The sequence below is a fragment of the Salmo salar genome, chromosome 09 (genome assembly GCF_965601325.2).
Source record: "Salmo salar chromosome 09, fSalSal1, whole genome shotgun sequence".
NCBI lineage: Eukaryota > Metazoa > Chordata > Actinopteri > Salmoniformes > Salmonidae > Salmo > Salmo salar.
The window spans coordinates 152,371,064-152,389,938 of record NC_138299.1 but is presented as its reverse complement, the minus strand read 5'-3'; the positions used below and the strand labels follow the sequence as shown (position 1 = coordinate 152,389,938).

Genomic DNA, 18,875 nt, shown 5'->3' with positions numbered 1-18,875 from the left:
CGCAGTGTGCCATCACAGCAGCAAGATTTGTGCCCTGTTGCCACAAGAAAAGGGCAACCAGTGAAGAACAAACACCATTGTAAATGCAACCCATATTTATGTTTATTTATTTTCCCTTTTGTCACATCTGCTCCTGGAACGCCATCCAGTGCTCATCCTGTCTCCTTCACCTGCCGCCTCCCGCAGTACTCTCTCTCTCCCCCTCTCCCTCTCCCTCTCCGTATCCCTCTCCTTCTCCGTATCCCTCTCCCTCTCCGTATCCCTCGCCCTCTCCGTAGCCCTCTCCGTATCCCTCTCCGTATCCCTCTCCGTATCCCTCTCCCTCTCCGTATCCCTCTCCGTATCACTCTCCCTCTCCGTATCCCTCTCCGTATCCCTCTCCGTATCCCTCTCCGTATCCCTCTCCCTCTCCGTATCCCTCTCCCTCTCCGTATCCCTCTCCGTATCCCTCTCCGTATCCGTATCCCTCTCCGTATCCCTCTCCCTCTCTGTATCCCTCTCCGTATCCCTCTCCGTATCCCTCTCCCTCTCCGTATCCCTCTCCGTATCCGTATCCCTCTCCCTCTCTGTATCCCTCTCCGTATCCCTCTCCGTATCCCTCTCCCTCTCCGTATCCCTCTCCGTATCCCTCTCCGTATCACTCTCCCTCTCCGTATCCCTCTCCGTATCCGTATCCCTCTCCGTATCCCTCTCCGTATCCCTCTCCCTCTCCGTATCCCTCTCCGTATCCCTCTCCCTCTCCGTATCCCTCTCCGTATCACTCTCCCTCTCCGTATCCCTCTCCGTATCACTCTCCCTCTCCGTATCCCTCTCCCTCTCCGTATCCCTCTCTGTATCCCTCTCCGTATCCCTCTCCGTATCCGTATCCCTCTCCGTATCCCTCTCCGTATCCCTCTCCGTATCCCTCTCCCTCTCCGTATCCCTCTCCGTATCACTCTCCCTCTCCGTATCCCTCTCCCTCTCCGTATCCCTCTCCGTATCCCTCTCCGTATCCCTCTCCCTCTCCGTATCCCTCTCCGTATCACTCTCCCTCTCCGTATCCCTCTCCCTCTCCGTATCCCTCTCCCTCTCCGTATCCCTCTCTGTATCCCTCTCCGTATCCCTCTCCGTATCCGTATCCCTCTCCGTATCCCTCTCCCTCTCTGTATCCCTCTCCGTATCCCTCTCCGTGTGATTGTGTGGGCGGAGACAGGTGTGCTGGAGTCAGAGCAGATCCCCACCAGCTGCAACCTGTTCCATAATCAAGATCTCTACAAATACTCAGCCCTGCCACTTCCATGCTGCCAGATCATAATCTCTGCTCAGTCAGTCCACGGTTCTAGCCGTTTATTACTATTCAGATCCTATTATCCTGTTGTGCCTGTTTTCCTTGCCTGACGCTGTTTTCCTCTCCGACTCTGGTCCCTGTCTCCAGCCCCACGTCTCGTCATCCTGCTACTCTCTCCTGGATTCCCCTCCGGACCTGCTTACCCTGTCTCAACCCCTCTCGCTCCAGCCTCAGCCTCAGCCTCCACACCTGGTTTCCTGCAACCCGCCCGAGCTTCCCCTGACCTGCACCCCATCTTCCCCCGTGTTTCAATAAATACCTTGGTTACTTCATCCCAGTCTCCTCGTCTGAGTCTGCTCTTGGGTTCCCATGTTCCACTCCACGTAACATTTTGTACTTTAGCTATTTGCACATCGTGATAACACTGTACATAGCCATAATGTGACTTTTGAAATGTCTCTATTCCTTTAACTTTTGTGAGTAATGTTTACTGTTCATTTCTGATTGTTTATTATCTATTTCACTTGCTTTGGCAATGTAAACATGTTTCCCATGCCAATAAAGCCCTTTGAATTGAATTGATTTGAGAGGGAGAGAGAGGGGGGTGGGTTGAGAGAGAATTAGAGAGAGACTGTGTTTATGTAAATCTAGCCCTAGGGCTAAGCCTTTTCTCTGAAATAGGGTTTTTCTTTCCTTCCTTTTGACCCTGACACACAAACATGTGCACACAGACACACACAGAGGCAACAGAAACTGAGCAGAATACCCCAGCTCACCTGAGGGAAAGACTTAATTTGACCACCAAGCTGGTGAGTCAGCCCTTCTCTGCTTCGTAAACATTTCTAACAGAGACCAGCCTGCACACACACACAATTGGGTTACTGAATCACTAGTGAAACTGGAGTATAATTGTTAACATAGTTCCTCATGACCATAGAAAGTAGTCTCTATAGACTACTAGTGTACACAGTTCTGTGAGACACTCTGAGTAGCAGCAGTCGTAAACTGAAAGCAGGTCAGTGTACAGTAGACCTTTGAGCACACCACAACACACACACCAAGCACTAATGCAGCAGGGTCACAACCTGGTGGACAAACTTAATATGATCAGGATATGGTATATGATGAGGAAATAGACTGCTGCCTGTAGAGGGCGATGAAGCTCTTCACAGCCAGAGATACAACTTCTCCTGTGAAACCTCACACACACTCACACATACACGCTCACTCACTCACTCACTCACTCACACATACACGCTCACTCACTCACTCACTCACACGTACACTCACACACGTACACTCACACACGTACACTCACACGCTCACACTCACTCACTCACACGTACACACACACACGTACACTCACACACGTACACTCACACGCTCACACTCACTCACACGTACACACACACACACGTACACTCACACACGTACACTCACACGCTCACACTCACTCACACGTACACACACACACACGTACACTCACACACGTACACTCACACGCTCACACTCACTCACACGTACACACACACACACGTACACTCACACACGTACACTCACACGCTCACACTCACTCACACGTACACACACACACACGTACACTCACACGTGCAAACACATGCACGCAAATACACACACACGCTCACACAAATGTACGCACACGCACACAAACGTACGTACGTACACACACTTCTGAAACTGAAGCAGTTTATTTGAGACTGTTGGTTTAGATTGTCTCTAATGCAATAGAACAAAGCGACAGAAGTACAACTGACAACATTGGGGGCCAATCAGAGGCCCTCTTACCTATGTGTGGGTGTGGTTCTGGGGGGCAAGACAGGAGGTCGACGTGGGATTGGAGCAGGGCCGCGAGGCTCTTTAGGTCCCGCCCCCACCACGTAGATTTTAGGGGGGAGGGTGGGCACGCCTTGATCAGAAGAGGAAGACTGGTCATATTGTTCAACTGAGAAGGAAGAGGAGGAGGAAGAGGGCGAAACAGGAGAGGGCTTTCTCTCTCCCTCCCCCACCTGCTGGGGGTGTCTGGCTGGTGAAACAGGGGAGGGCTTTCTCCCTTCCTCCCCCACCTGCTGGGGGTGTCTGGCTGGTGAAACAGGGGAGGGCTTTCTCCCTTCCTCCCCCACCTGCTGGGGGTATCTGGCTGGTGAAACAGGAGAGGGCTTTCTCTCTCCCTCCCCCACCTGCTGGGGGTGTCTGGCTGGTGAAACAGGAGAGGGCTTTCTCCCTTCCTCCCCCACCTGCTGGGGGTGTCTGGCTGGTGAAACAGGGGAGGGCTTTCTCTCCCCCTCCCCCACCTGCTGGGGGTGTCTGGCTGGTGAAACAGGGGAGGGCTTTCTCCCTTCCTCCCCCACCTGCTGGGGGTGTCTGGCTGGTGAAACAGGGGAGGGCTTTCTCCCTTCCTCCCCCACCTGCTGGGGGTGTCTGGCTGGTGAAACAGGAGAGGGCTTTCTCCCTTCCTCCCCCACCTGCTGGGGGTGTCTGGCTGGTGAAACAGGAGAGGGAGAGAGGCTAGGGAGAGGTACAGTGGGGGGATTGCTGGAGAGGCTAGGGAGAGGTACAGTGGGGGGATTGGTGGAGAGGCTAGGGAGAGGTACAGTGGGGGGATTGGTGGAGAGGCTAGGGAGAGGTACAGTGGGGGGATTGGTGGAGAGGCTAGGGAGAGGTACAGTGGGGGGATTGGTGGAGAGGCTAGGGAGAGGTACAGTGGGGGGATTGGTGGAGAGGCTAGGGAGAGGTACAGTGGGGGGATTGGTGGAGAGGCTAGGGAGAGGTACAGTGGGGGGATTGGTGGAGAGGCTAGGGAGAGGTACAGTGGGGGGATTGGTGGAGAGGCTAGGGAGGGGTACAGTGGGGGGATTGGTGGAGAGGCTAGGGAGGGGTACAGTGGGGGGATTGGTGGAGAGGCTAGGGAGGGGTACAGTGGGGGGATTGGTGGAGAGGCTAGGGAGGGGTACAGTGGTCGGGGTGTTTGTAGGGGAATGTGTATTGTTATGTTTATGTCTGGGTTTGGGTGCCATGGGGGAGTGTTTAGGGGAGGTGGGGATGAAGCGTAGTGGGGGGAAGTTTGGGGTGCTGCGAGGGGGGATGGGGGGTAAGGGGGGGTCCTGGGCAGTAGAATGGGGGGCGGTAGTGCAGGAGGTAGGATTGGGATGGGGGGCGGTAGTGCAGGAGGTAGGATTGGGATGGGGGGCGGTAGTGCAGGAGGTAGGATTGGGATGGGGGGCAGTAGTGCAGGAGGTAGGATTGGGATGAGGGGCAGTAGTGCAGGAGGTAGGATTGGGATGGGGGGCAGTAGTGCAGGAGGTAGGGTTGGGATGGGGGGCGGTAGTGCAGGAGGTAGGGTTGGGATGGGGGGCGGTAGTGCAGGAGGTAGGGTTGGGATGGGGGGCGGTAGGGCAGGAGGTAGGGTTGGGATGGGGGGCGGTAGGGCAGGAGGTAGGGTTGGGATGGGGGGCGGTAGGGCAGGAGGTAGGGTTGGGATGGGGGGCGGTAGGGCAGGAGGTAGGGTTGGGATGGGTGGAGGTAGTGCAGGAGGTAGGGTTGGGATGGGGGGAGGTAGTGCAGGAGGTAGGGTTGGGATGGGAGGAAGTCTGGCCACAGTCCAATGTCTCTACAGGGACAGAGCGGTACTTAGTTCTCTCCTTAGGGACTGGTCTCAATCTCTCTCCATCCCTCAACACTGATCTCTCCTTAGGGACTGGTCTCTCTCTGGATACTGGTCTCTGTGCAGGTAGTGGTGTCTCTCTCCCCAAAGGACTGGGTCTGAACACAGCTCTCTCTTCCTCTCTCTGGTCTCCCTCTGCAGCCAGGTGTGTGAGTAGGGCATCCTGCTCTCTCTCGGGGTGTGTGTGATGGTGTGTGTGGTGTGTTTTTTGCAGGCTAGCTAAGATGCGTTTGCGGTGTCCAGGCAGTTTGATTCCAATCATCTCCAGCTGATCCTGGGTCAGCCTTTGGCATTCCAACAACGTTCCAAACCCTGCGTCCTGGAACACTGGGAAATACTGGTCCAGATGCAGCACACACAGCCACTCCCACAGTGACACACACCCCTCCGAATCAGACATCACCACAGAGTGTGTGTTTGAGTGGGTGTGTGTCTCTATGTGTACGTGTGTGTCCCTGTGTGTGTCCAGGCAGTGGTCAGATCAAACCTGTGGAAGAAACAGGAAGACAGGTTAGGATTTCAACCTTTATCAATAGAAGTGTACATCCAGTCAATACAATTCACTTACAGTATATTACGTTCAGAAACACATTGTAAGTGGAATTTTAATGTTTGTGCTTTTCTTATAACTCATTTCTGTCTTCTATTCATGTGCTGTTCTAATAACCCATTTCTGTGTTCATGCAAGTGGCTGACTGTACAAATCTTCACTATCAGTAGCTGCAATTTGGCAGTACGCCCAGACCGTGTTTTGAGAACGAAAGAAAAATATCTCAGGTTCAAGGTCTGAGCTAAGAGAGAAAGAAGCCTTGTAAGTTATTGGTCCGAGACATGTTATGAACCAGTATTGGTCCGTCACATGAATGAAACAAAACGGTAATGATGAATGAATTATGCTAAATCATGTAAATATAACTTGTCTGTGTATAGCCGTATATAAGACAACTGCTGGGTCAGCCCAGGAAGAGCTCCTGATTGACATGTACTATGGTGCATTGAGTTGGTTGGAACCTCTCCAGCTCGCTGACAATAAACAATGATTGACTATGAGTGTCCCTGTATAAGAATTTCCCACGACAACATACACACGGAAACCCCATGAAGAGGATGTTACAGTATAAGAGTGAGCTTACCATCTTTCACAGGATTTCAAAATCTACAAGTTCCACCGCTTGGTCAATGAACACCAGAGCAAAAGCATTACTGTTGGTAAATTCTTTTTTCTTCCTCTTGCCCTCTCCTCTCTCTAGCTTTCTATCTCACCTTCTCTCACCACAGATAAGAGACCACCATCTCTAAACGGACCACAAACGCACAGCCCCAGCTCTTCGCACGCGAACACACACACACACACACACACACACACACACACACACACACACACACACACACACAGTATGATAGAAGATGCCTCTTTCTCTCCTCCTAACCTAAAAATACCTAGTCTTAAAGTAACACTTTAAGTGATCAACAGATCTTAATCTGTGGTGTGCTCTTTAAGAAGCTCCACCAGCTGAACACTACATCTCTCTCCCTCTGACAAACACACGCAGTTCTTTAATACACAAAACTATCAACTAAAGTCAGAATTAGACTTGTTCTAAACTGCCTTCTATAAACAGGACTGATTTACTGATGAATGGCTGTGGGTTATGACTGTGTTTTTCCTTCTGCTTGCATTCTGTCTTTTTATTTAGATGTGTGTATTTTCTTTAATTTATGTAATTCAGTGCTCATCTGACTCCCTGATAATAGAAAAGTAAATATAAAAATAAATATAAAATCAAATAAATAAAAAGGACTAAAGTGAAAGCCCAGTAGTATAGTATGTGAATATTCTTCTCCTTTGCTGAAATACTGTAGAAGCTACAAGATGAATGTGTATCAGACTTGGACATCAAGCACTGTACATTCACCATATCTCATAGCTTCAACGGTAACGTAAAATGTGGAACAAGGGGATGCTTTGTACAGGGATGTAAGAGCTGAGTTACACAAGAGACATAACACACACACCTACTCACACATTAACATAAGACTGCATTACCACCAGGCAGAAAACAGTGTAATAGGTCAACTATATATTATTCTGAAACCAGAAAGACCAGACTAACAGACTGAAGGACAGAGGAGGTGTCAATCACCCACCACAAGAGAGTCAACACACACACACACACACACACACACACACACACACACACACACACACACACACACACACACACACACACACACACACACACACACACACACACACACACACACACACACACACACACACACACACACACACACACACACCTGCCTGTACCTGGTACTGCTAAAACAGAGTGTTCTAAAGACAGTGTGTTTATATGGATGGACACACACAACCGGTGTCTATTTTGCATGTTAAATGGACACCATCTGTGTGTGTGTAAATGTGTGTTGAAGGACATAAGTGTGTGTAAAATAATTGCTAAATCATTTCCTGGCTTCCTCTAACTGACAGATCAGAGACCACGGAGGGAAACGCTGTGCTCTCGCTCTCTCTCTCAATTTCAATTCAAGGGGCTTTATTGGCATGGGAAAGATATGTTTACATTGCCAAAGCAAGTGAAATCGATAAACAAAAAGTGAAATGAACAGTAAACATTAAACTCACAAAAGTTTCAGAGGAATAAAGACATTTCAAATGTCATATTATGTCTATATACAGTGTTGTAGCGATGCGCAAATAGTTAAAGTACAAAAGGGAAAATAAATAAACATAAATATAGGTTGTATTTACAATGGTGTTTGTTCTTCACTGGTTGTCCTTGTGGCAACAGGTCACAAATCTTGTGTAATCTGAGGTTAGGAAGTGCAGCTCAGTTTCCATCTCATTTTGTGGGCAGTGTGCACATAGCCTGTCTTCTCTTGAGAGCCAGGTCTGCCTACTGCAGCCTTTCTCAATAGCAAGGCTATGCTCACTGAGTCTGTACATAGTCAAAGCTTCTCTCTCTCTTCTCGAGAATTGAGGATAACATTGAAAGGAAACCGTGTGAACTGTATAGGTGTACTTCTACCTCCAACTAAAAGATTTTCTCTCTTTGTAATGGGGGTTTGTAAGTCAGTAGGTAGTAGTACCAGTAGTACCCTGAGTCTGTACGTAGTAGTACCAGTAGTACCCTGAGTCTGTAGGTAGTAGTACCAGTAGTACCCTGAGTCAGTAGGTAGTAGTACCAGTAGTACCCTGAGTCAGTAGGTAGTAGTACCAGTAGTGCCCTGAGTCAGTAGTACCCTGAGTCTGTAGGTAGTAGTACCAGTAGTAGCCTGAGTCAGTAGGTAGTAGTACCAGTAGTACCCTGAGTCAGTAGGTAGTAGTATCAGTAGTAGCCTGAGTCAGTAGGTAGTAGTACCAGTAGTACCCTGAGTCTGTAGGTAGTAGTACCAGTAGTACCCTGAGTCAGTAGGTAGTAGTACCAGTAGTACCCTGAGTCAGTAGGTAGTAGTACCAGTAGTGCCCTGAGTCAGTAGTACCCTGAGTCTGTAGGTAGTAGTACCAGTAGTAGCCTGAGTCAGTAGGTAGTAGTACCAGTAGTACCCTGAGTCAGTAGGTAGTAGTATCAGTAGTAGCCTGAGTCAGTAGGTAGTAGTACCAGTAGTACCCTGAGTCTGTAGGTAGTAGTACCAGTAGTACCCTGAGTCAGTAGGTAGTAGTACCAGTAGTACCCTGAGTCTGTACGTAGTAGTACCAGTAGTAGCCTGAGTCAGTAGGTAGTAGTACCAGTAGTACCCTGAGTCAGTAGGTAGTAGTACCAGTAGTACCCTGAGTCAGTAGGTAGTAGTACCAGTAGTACCCTGAGTCAGTAGGTAGTAGTACCAGTAGTAGCCTGAGTCAGTAGGTAGTAGTACCAGTAGTACCCTGAGTCAGTAGGTAGTAGTACCAGTAGTACCCTGAGTCTGTACGTAGTAGTACCAGTAGTAGCCTGAGTCAGTAGGTAGTAGTACCAGTAGTAGCCTGAGTCAGTAGGTAGTAGTACCAGTAGTAGCCTGAGTCAGTAGGTAGTAGTACCAGTAGTAGCCTGAGTCTGTACGTAGTAGTACCAGTAGTAGCCTGAGTCTGTAGGTAGTAGTACCAGTAGTAGCCTGAGTCAGTAGGTAGTAGTACCAGTAGTACCCTGAGTCAATATTTGCAGTGTTGACCCTTCTTATTCAAGACCTCTGCAATCTGCCCTGGCATGCTGTCAATTATCTTCTGGGCCACATCTTGACTGATGGCAGCCCATTCTTGCATAATCAATGCTTGGTTTGTCAGAGTTTGTGGGTTTTTATTTGTCCCCCCGCCTCTTGAGGATTGACCACAAGTTCTCAATGGGATTAAGGTCTGGGGAGTTTCCTGGCCATGGACCCAAAATATTGATGTTTTGTTCCCCGAGCCACTTAGTTATCACTTTTGCCTTATGGCAAGGTGCTCCATCATGCTGAAAAAGGCATTGTTTGTCACCAAACTGTTCCTGGATGGTTGGGAGAAGTTGCTCTCGGAGGATGTGTTGGTACCATTCTTTATTCATGGCTGTGTTCTTAGGCTAAATTGTGAGTGAGCCCACTCCCTTGGCTGAGAAGCAACCCCACACATGAATGGTCTCAGGATGCTTTACTGTTGGCATGACACAGTACTGATGGTAGCGCTCACCTTGTCTTCTCTGGACAAGCTTTTTTCCCCAGATGCCCAAAACAATCGGAAAGGGGATTCATCAGAGAAAATGACTTTACTCCAGTCCTCAGCAGTCCAATCCCTGTACCTTTTGCAGAATATCAGTCTGTCCCTGATGTTTTTCCTGGAGAGAAGTGGCTTCTTTGCTGCCCTTCTTGACACCAGGCCATCCTCCAAAAGTCTTCACCTCACTGTGCGTGCAGATACACTCACACCTGCCTGCTGCCATTCCTGAGCAAGCTCTGTATTGGTGGTGCCCCGATCCCGCAGCTGAATCAACTTTAGGAGACGGTCCTGGGGCTTGCTGGACTTTCTTGGGCCGCCCTGAAGCCTTCTTCACAACATCTGAACCACTCTCCCTGAAGTTCTTGATGATCGGATAAATGGTTGATTTAGGTGCAATCTTACTGGCAGCAATATCCTTGCCTGTAAAGCCCTTTTTGTGCAAAGCAATGATGACGGTACGTGTTTCCTTGCAGGTAACCATGGTTGACAGAGGAAGAACAATGATTCCAAGCACCACCCTCCTTTTGAAGCTTCCAGTCTGTTATTCGAACTCAATCAGCATGACAGAGTGTTCTCCAGCCTTGTCCTCGTCAACACACACCTGTGTTAACCTGTTGGGTCTAGGGGGCAGCATTTGCACGTCTGGATAAAAAAAATGTACCCGATTTAATCTGGTTACTAATCCTACCCAGTAACTAGAATATGCATATACTTATTATATATGGATAGAAAACACTCTAAAGTTTCCAAAACTGTTTGAATGGTGTCTGTGAGTATAACAGAACTCATTTGGCAGGCAAAACCCTGAGACATTTTCTGACAGGAAGTGGATACCTGATGGGTTGTATTGACTTTAAACCTATCCCATTGAAAAACACAGGGGTTTAGGAATATTTTGGCACTTCCTATTGCTTCCACTAGATGTCACCAGCCTTTACAAAGTGTTTTGAGTCTTCTGGAGGGAGATCTGACCGAACAAGAGCCATGGAACGTTGATGTCCCATTAGACACCTGGCGCGCTAGTTCATGTTGGGTACCCTCGTTCCAATACGTTATAAAAGAGTATGCATTCGTCCACCTTGAATATTATTCATGTTCTGGTTAAAAAAGGCCCTAATGATTTATGCTATACAACGTTTGACATGTTTGAACGAACGGAAATATATTTTTTCCCCTCGTTCATGACGAGAAGTCCGGCTGGCTTACATCATGTGCTAACGAGACGGAGATTTTTGGACATAAATGATGAGCTTTTTTGAACAAAACTACATTCGTTATGGACCTGTGATACCTGGAAGTGACATCTGATGAAGAGAATCAAAGGTAATGGATTATTTACATAGTATTTTCGATTTTAGATCTCCCCAACATGACGTCTAGTCTGTATCGCAACGCGTATTTTTCCGGGCGCAGTGCTCAGATTATTGCAAAGTGTGATTTCCCAGTAAGGTTATTTTTAAATCTGGCAAGTTGATTGCGTTCAAAAGATGTAAATCTATAATTCTTTAAATGACAATATAATATTTTACCAATGTTTTCTAATTTTAATTATTTAATTTGTGACGCTGACTTGACTGCCGGTTATTGGAGGGAAACGATTTCCTCAACATCAATGCCATAGTAAAACGCTGTTTTTGGATATAAATATCAACTTGATAGAACTAAAAATGCATGCATTGTCTAACATAATGTCCTAGGAGTGTCATCTGATGGAGATTGTAAAAGGTTAGTGCATCATTTCAGCTGGTTTTATGGTTTTGGTGACCCTGTCTTTGACTTGACAAAACATTACACACAACTCTTGTAAATGTACTGTCCTAACATACTCTAAATTTATGCTTTCGCCGTAAAACCTTTTTGAAATCGTAAAACGTGGTTAGATTAAGGAGATGTTTATCTTTCAAATGGTGTAACATAGTTGTATTTTTGAAAAATTTGAATTTTGACATTTATTTGGATTCAAATTTGCCGCTCTTGAAATGCACCTGCTGTTGATGGAGTGCACCACGGGTGGCACGCTAGCGTCCCACCTAGCCCCAAGAGGTTAATGAGAGAATCACTGACATGTCAGCTGGTCCTTTTGTGGCAGGGCTGAAATGTAGTGGAAATGTTTTTGAGGGATTCAGTTCATTTGCATGGCAAAGAGGGACTTTGCAATTAATTGCAATTCATCTGATCACTCTTCATAACATTCTGGAGTATATGCAAATTGCCATCATACAAACTGAGGCAGCAGACTTTGTGAAAATTAATATTTGTGTCATTCTCAAAACTTTTGGCCACAACTGTAGATCCCTCAAACTCAACAATGGACCTCTAAGCCAATTCCACTGTTTCATGGTTCCCCTTTAATCAGGGGACACCAGGTGTGTGCAATTAATAGTCATGTAGAAGATAAAACCAGCAAGCTCCAGACCTCATAGGGTCAGAGTTGAGTACCCCTGGTATGTATGTATGTATGTATGTATGTATGTATGTATGTATGTATGTATGTATGTATTGTGGCAAAGAAGGGGGTCAAGTGATAAATGGCAGATATGTGAGGGCAGAACTAATAAACGGGCTCTGCCCGATCACTAAAATGGCCACCCCGATCAGAACTACAGATCACAAAATGGTCGACTGCCAAAACTACAATTCCCAGAAGCAAGGGGAACCCTCAGAAGGTGGAGCCGACCCACAGATAAAAGGTCAAGAAAAACCAGGAAGAGAGAGAGAGGGCGGGAAGGATCTATGAACCATAGAGAAAGAGACAATCTACATTGGCTGGATTTACCGTGTACGAGCTGGACTGTTTTGGACTTACCTGTTGGCGTTTAGACCTGGACCTACCGAGAACCAGATTTGTGTACCGAACCCTGCTATCCTTGACCTTACCTGCGGCCTGGGTGGACCAGGACAGCGAAACAAACACACAGGTACTGTCATGTTCGAAATAACTTTCATTCTGGGCTGACTTTGGTGACAGTTTCCCACTTAATTTGTGACAAACGCTCCTAACTTTGAAGAGGTTTGCCACAGTATGTATGTATGTATGTGTGTGTATATATATATATATATATATATATATCACTCCTTCAAGCATGAATAGCTCTTGTCTTCCTCTCTCTTCCAGAATTTCTGTATTGTCATTATTTCCCTCCCTCCATCCATCTTGTAACAGGGTGGAGGTGCCTCTATTAGATGTAATATGGTAGTCCATAAGATTGTGAACTGATGTTCCTACTGGTCTGTTTGGTCTGTTAATTGATTGCAGGTGTGATTGTGACCAGCCCCGCCACCTGTTATCTTAAAATGGCTGCATTTCTGAGAGCTGCTGTTGTCTCTAAGTCCCACACCAGACCTAGTGTAACCTCAAACTGACTTTCATTCACAGTTGACAAAACTTCTATTCAGTCTCTGTGTAAATGTGTTAATTGCAACTATCCTGAGTACAACTTGTTTGGTAGTTATGTGGACTTGGAGACAGCCAGCAAATGTATTTATTGTGTTGATTGTACAAGGGCTTGATTATATATTGCATTAAGCACAACGTTTTTATGACCCTTTTGATATTTATACTTACTAGATGTGTTGTGTGCTTAGACTTGATATTTGCTGTGCCTGAGTTACACTACTTGAGAATTTATATGTTACTGAAACTACTACCTGCTTTTTGTACTGAGGACACTGAAACTGTCACCATTTTGATTGCCACTCTAAGCCTGCTGGCCCCAACAGCTTATTTGAACCTTTTTGTAATAAGTATTTTTGATAATCCAGTGTTGTGTATATTCCATAGCGGTACCCAGTTCAGGTCTCCACTGACCCTATCCTAGAGCTTCTGGTTGTTAAACCGTCTCTCCAGGCTGGTTATAACAGTGCCTCTTTACTGAAGTAACAATGGGGTATTCTGTTACCCGGGCAGGTCAATAACAGCAAACAAAAAACACACAGAGGCCAGGGGGAATCGTATGGAGAGGACAGAACTAGAGTTGTGATTTAAGACGCCATTAAGAGACTTACCTTACACATCTTTGACATTCTCTGAGGGAAGTAAGATATTGTGGGGGGGGGCGTGGCGTGGGTGTCAAGCTTCACATCCCCTTTCAACTACACACAAAACGCCAGAGTTAAACTCTGTTCATCAGCTATCAGTTCTTTATAAGCTGCCCTCTCAAAGGCCTGTGGCATCACAAGGTGACATTTCCATGGCCTCACTATGAGCTACCTTCGCTCTCTTTCTGTGCATTGTAACACCTCCACTTCACACCACAGGCTGCCCATTTAGCACAGAGTAAACACTGCTGTCTCTCTCTCACACCTCCTGTCACTCGTCTCCGGCACAGACAGACTGACTGACTGACTGACTCAGGCAAGCAGCACTGAGATCAAACTCCACACACACATGCACACAAAGGTAAAATGATGGATGCGGCGTATGGTAGAGGGAATGGGGGGGGGGGAGAATATTAGGTCTGTGGTGACAGTAAAAATCACTGAGGGTTAAGGTCAGAAAGCCTTGGTTTTCTATCTCTCTATCTGAGACACAGTTTCAAATCCTCATCAGGAGTGACAAATGCGACTGCTTTGTTTGATGCATAGACCACTCTGCCCATAACACACACCCACACACACACAAACAGAATGACTCACACCAACCTTTGTACCCCGCTTCAAGCATGCTCAATAACTCAACATACATTGAATTCCTCTGGCACAGTGCTTCTAGTAAAGGGTCCCATATGGAAGGGAATAATACCCCACCCTGGGGGGTCTGCCCTGCCCCCCACCCCACCCATGGAGGGGTGCTGGGCTGCAGAGGAGGGTGACAGGGGTGTGATGGAGACTGGGGCACTAGATATCATTGTCTCTATACTCTGCTGCTACCCTGGGGTGCAACATTTCACAGCTATTACAGACTCCTATAGCGACAGCTAAACCCAGGCTAACCCTATCCCGGACTATCACTAACCCAGGCTAACCCTATCCCGGACTATCACTAACCCAGGCTAACCCTATCCCGGACTATCACTAACCCAGGCTAACCCTATCCCGGACTATCACTAACCCAGGCTAACCCTATCCCGGACTATCACTAACCCAGGCTAACCCTATCCCGGACTATCGCTAACCCTATCCCGGACTATCACTAACCCTATCCCGGGCTATCACTAACCCAGGCTAACCCTATCCCGGACTATCACTAACCCTGGCTAAACCTACCCTAACTCAGGGTTGCAGCAGGTCTTATGTGCATACTTGAGTGATGAGTGTGTCACAGACGGGCCAATCTCTTTGTTTTCTCTTAAATCAGACCGTTGAGAGGGTGGAGGGTGAGTCACGGTAGCCTCTGATCTCCTACAGGTCAGATTTCAGTCTTTCTAACCATCTCTCTCACACAAAATGCCAGTTAAACTCCGTTCAGGCAATGGCCTCAAAGAGACACTGAGATCAAACTACACACACACACACACACACACACACACTAGAGCTAAAATTATGGAGGCGGCTTATAGTAGAGAAATTAACATTAAATGATCTGGCCCCAAAGTCAAGTAGCAGTGTTTCTCTTACATTCATTTAGCAGCGGTTGACATGCTAGCCATAGCAGCTAGCATGGCCCACAGCTTGCATGGCCCACAGTTTGCATGTCATTGCACTAGCGCTAATAGCAACGCACCCCCCAATGAAAAATCGAGTTAAACCGAAACTAGACGAGACATACTACTACTTCTCCAATCAACTAGCTAAATGTTTGGATTCAAATACCAGCCTAGATCTTCCTCTCTGTGTCTTCACTTCTCCTGGTCCGAAGACTGGACCAAAGATTAAGAAATGTCAGCAACTTTGCTCCAATACACACAAGGATTCTTCAGTTTTAAGAGATAAAAAAACACATGCGCAAGGAGCTCAACAACAGCCTTATACAATACGGGATCCTCCAGAAAACATGCAGACAGACCACGAGACCTAGGGAAACTGATCAGAAGATTAAAGTCTATTGTGTGCACTTGCAGTGCGAGCAGTACAACATGCACAGTGGAGTTGGACAACAAAGATCACTTGCCAGTTCTGCGGGATGACCCTCGGGCAATTGACGTCACCCACTCCAAGCCAATACAGTTCATACAGAGAGCAGTGGGCTAACCAACATGCAATGAATCCGTTTCCACCATGACACGTCTCTGAACTATGGGGGACCGAGCCTTATGCTCCCCTGCTCCTCGCATATGGAATGCTCTTTCTGACCATTTGAACGCCGCTCCATCACTCAGAACTTTTAAAACACTCCTTATAACCCACTCTTTTTCATAGTCCTAGTCCAAATCTGAAATGTACTTAGCACCTAGCCCACTACTGCTATTTTACCTGCCTTGATTCTACATTTATATACATTGTTTTTATTGCAAAATAAATCCTTAGTAGGTCTTTGAGATAAAGTCTAATGAAAAGTGCTATACAAATTAAAATGTATTATTATTAGAGTTATGCCAACTTTTAGAATTTGGAATATTGTTCTAATTCTGGAAATGCAGTTACATAGTATCGTTTAAATATTCCCCCATGTAATGTTAATGAGGAGCTAACATGGCTGCCATAGAATGTCGAAGCATCATGTAAATGCATCATAATGCAGATACTCTCTAAATACATTGTTCAGCCAAGCACCGGTCAAATCTGCACCTGCACAGTCTGAACAACTGCGGAACACTGAAATAGGCCCACATTAACTCCGTGTCTATTACATTAACACATCTTCCTTTCACGTACAAAAAAAAATATTATTATTATTATTATTGTAAATCATTGATTTAAATTGTTGTAAATCATTGATTTGATTTATTCTCCAATAACACGAGCGGACGTGATCCCTGAGAGCCAATAAGACCAGAGAAAACAGAAACCCTCTGGGATAAACAACCGCGTCAGCATCCCATAATAACGGAGACTGGGGGTCCTCGCTTCTCGGTCCTTTATGCTATAGCCTCAATTTATCACAAACGAAGGAAAACGGCTTTAGGCGTTTATATGAAACGCTGCGGGGAGTCATTTTATTACATTAATTGACAGCAACTGCCCATTTAAATCCTACAGGTTGATCTAAAAACGGAGCTAGATTTATGTTGACAATCGCATCTGAGTCTAGGCTATTATGACTTTGAAACTAGACTTGAAAGCGCATCGGAATTCTTTACAAATTCGCCTCATTACAAAATCTGTCTTGGTCCTTTCTTTCTTCTGAAGTTTTTTAAGTTCTTTTTTTCAACCATAAACTCTCCAGAAAAATATTTAGTTAAAAACATGTATTACCTTGTCTGTGTTTTGAACAGTTTCCCTGGTGACTGGAGTTTAGGTTTTGCGGTATTTTGGGATATTTCAGGACGAGTTAGCCGATGATCTGTTCTCACGCCTCAAAAGCACCAGCTGCAAATACACCGAAAACTTCCGCAGCGGTCACGTGATTGACTACATTTCAGAAGGAGCCCAGTCCTCTATTTAACCAGTCCTCTATTTAACCAGTCCACTATTTAACCAGTCCACTATTTAGCCAGTCCACTATTTAGCCAGTCCACTATTTAACCAGTCCTCTATTTAGCCAGTCCTCTATTTAGCCAGTCCACTTTTCAACCATTAAAGTGTATGTGGGAGAGATCAGACAGACATCTTCTAGTTAGCCTGATCATGAAACCAGTTCCACACAAATGTAACATTTTGTAGATGAAGGCTAACAACTTATTTCTGGACATGTTGACACATTCGTCTATGTCTAGAAAGTAGCAACATTGTTCTGGAAAATTCGGTCAGGTGCTTTGCAACAATAGAGCCATTCTGACAAATGATTGTTCCATTCTGCGTGGAAACATTGTAAAAGAATAACAGTGGACATTGTATCCACGTCCATATTTCTGGGATGGTGTGTAGTTTCGTTTTCGACCTCAGGAGGGTGACAAGTGACTGCTGTAGTGTTGAGGTGTGGAGGATAACTGTTCTTTTTTTTTTTTTTTTTTAAGTTTGCACAAATCTTTATTTAACTTGCTGTAAATAACAGTAACATGCAAAACATAAACATAACAGCCAGAGGGAATCCAAAGAAATTAGAGAAGAAAAAAAACAACAACTACTACAACTAAATCAAATACAGACATATATCGAATACATTTTTTTGACATATTGTTTTGTATACGTTTTAAAGATTCTACGTACTGTTCCAAATCAGATAAAAAAATTAAGAAAAGGGGCTTTTTCTTCATAAATTTTGATTTATGGATAAAATATTTTCCTAATAAAATAAAGAGACGTTCAATTGTGGAATCAGTGTAGTAAAATAATATGTCAAACTTAGTAATATCAATGGTTGTATGCAATTTGCGGCTAAGATATAGTTTTACATCAGTCCAAAACACTTCACTATATAAACAATTACAGAATAAGTGTTCAATAGATTCAGTTTCTAGTTCACAAAAACTGCATTCACTGGTAACGTCAAATATATATTTAGAAATCAAGCTATTACACGGATAGCATCTATGGATTATCTTAAAGGAGATCTCATTTACTTTATTGGTCACCATAAATCTGTGTGGAGTGAGCCAAGCACGGCGCCAGTTTACATCAAACGATGAAGCCCAACAAAATATCGCAGAGGGAATAGACTTCCTGTAGAAAATATCCCTTATTAAACGATTGTTGAATTTCGTATCTAGTAGACCAATGCCATTCACCTGAATATCGCTTACAATCGGAGATGTTCCAAAATATGCATTATTCTGAAGTAAAGTTTTTATCCCACTAGGTATAGCTTTAATAACAGTGTCATATTCCTTGCTTGAAACCTCAAAGTTGTATATTTCCATAAATTCTCTCCGTGTAAATAGATTCCCACTGTTATTAACCAATTGGCTGACAAGAACAATGTTTTTATTGTCATCTTATTTCTATGTAATATTGACCCATTGTTCCAAATAAAACATTTATGAGGTGAAAAGTTGTGTTTATACAACAAAGCCGAGCACATTAAAGCCTGCTTGTGAAAAACCGCCAGTTTCACAGGAATTTTACCCACAATATATGGACATTGTAGTAAAAAATTAAGCCTGCCGAACTTCTGAAAAACAAAATGAGGTATAATATTCCAGAAGCTATGAGGATAACTGTTCATAGGATGAGAACTTCTTCGTTGACAAATTTCCCAGAGACCAATAGATATAGGCCTAGGTTATTTCTGTGAATACATGTGGATTTCCTCATCTGCAGGATAT

The 18,875-nt window shown here is 45.4% G+C and overlaps 1 protein-coding gene across 1 annotated transcript in view; it reads right to left on the bottom strand.

Moving 5' to 3' along the window:
• arap1 (ArfGAP with RhoGAP domain, ankyrin repeat and PH domain 1) overlaps positions 1 to 17,107 on the bottom strand; it is a 93,533-nt gene extending 76,426 nt beyond the window's left edge. Inside the window, 2 exon segments of the mRNA XM_082956445.1 lie at positions 3,074 to 5,436; positions 16,927 to 17,107. Of these exon segments, the coding sequence (XP_082812571.1) occupies positions 3,074 to 5,349 (2,276 nt within the window). The 5' untranslated portion in view covers positions 5,350 to 5,436; positions 16,927 to 17,107.
• Positions 17,108 to 18,875: the final 1,768 nt, after the last annotated feature.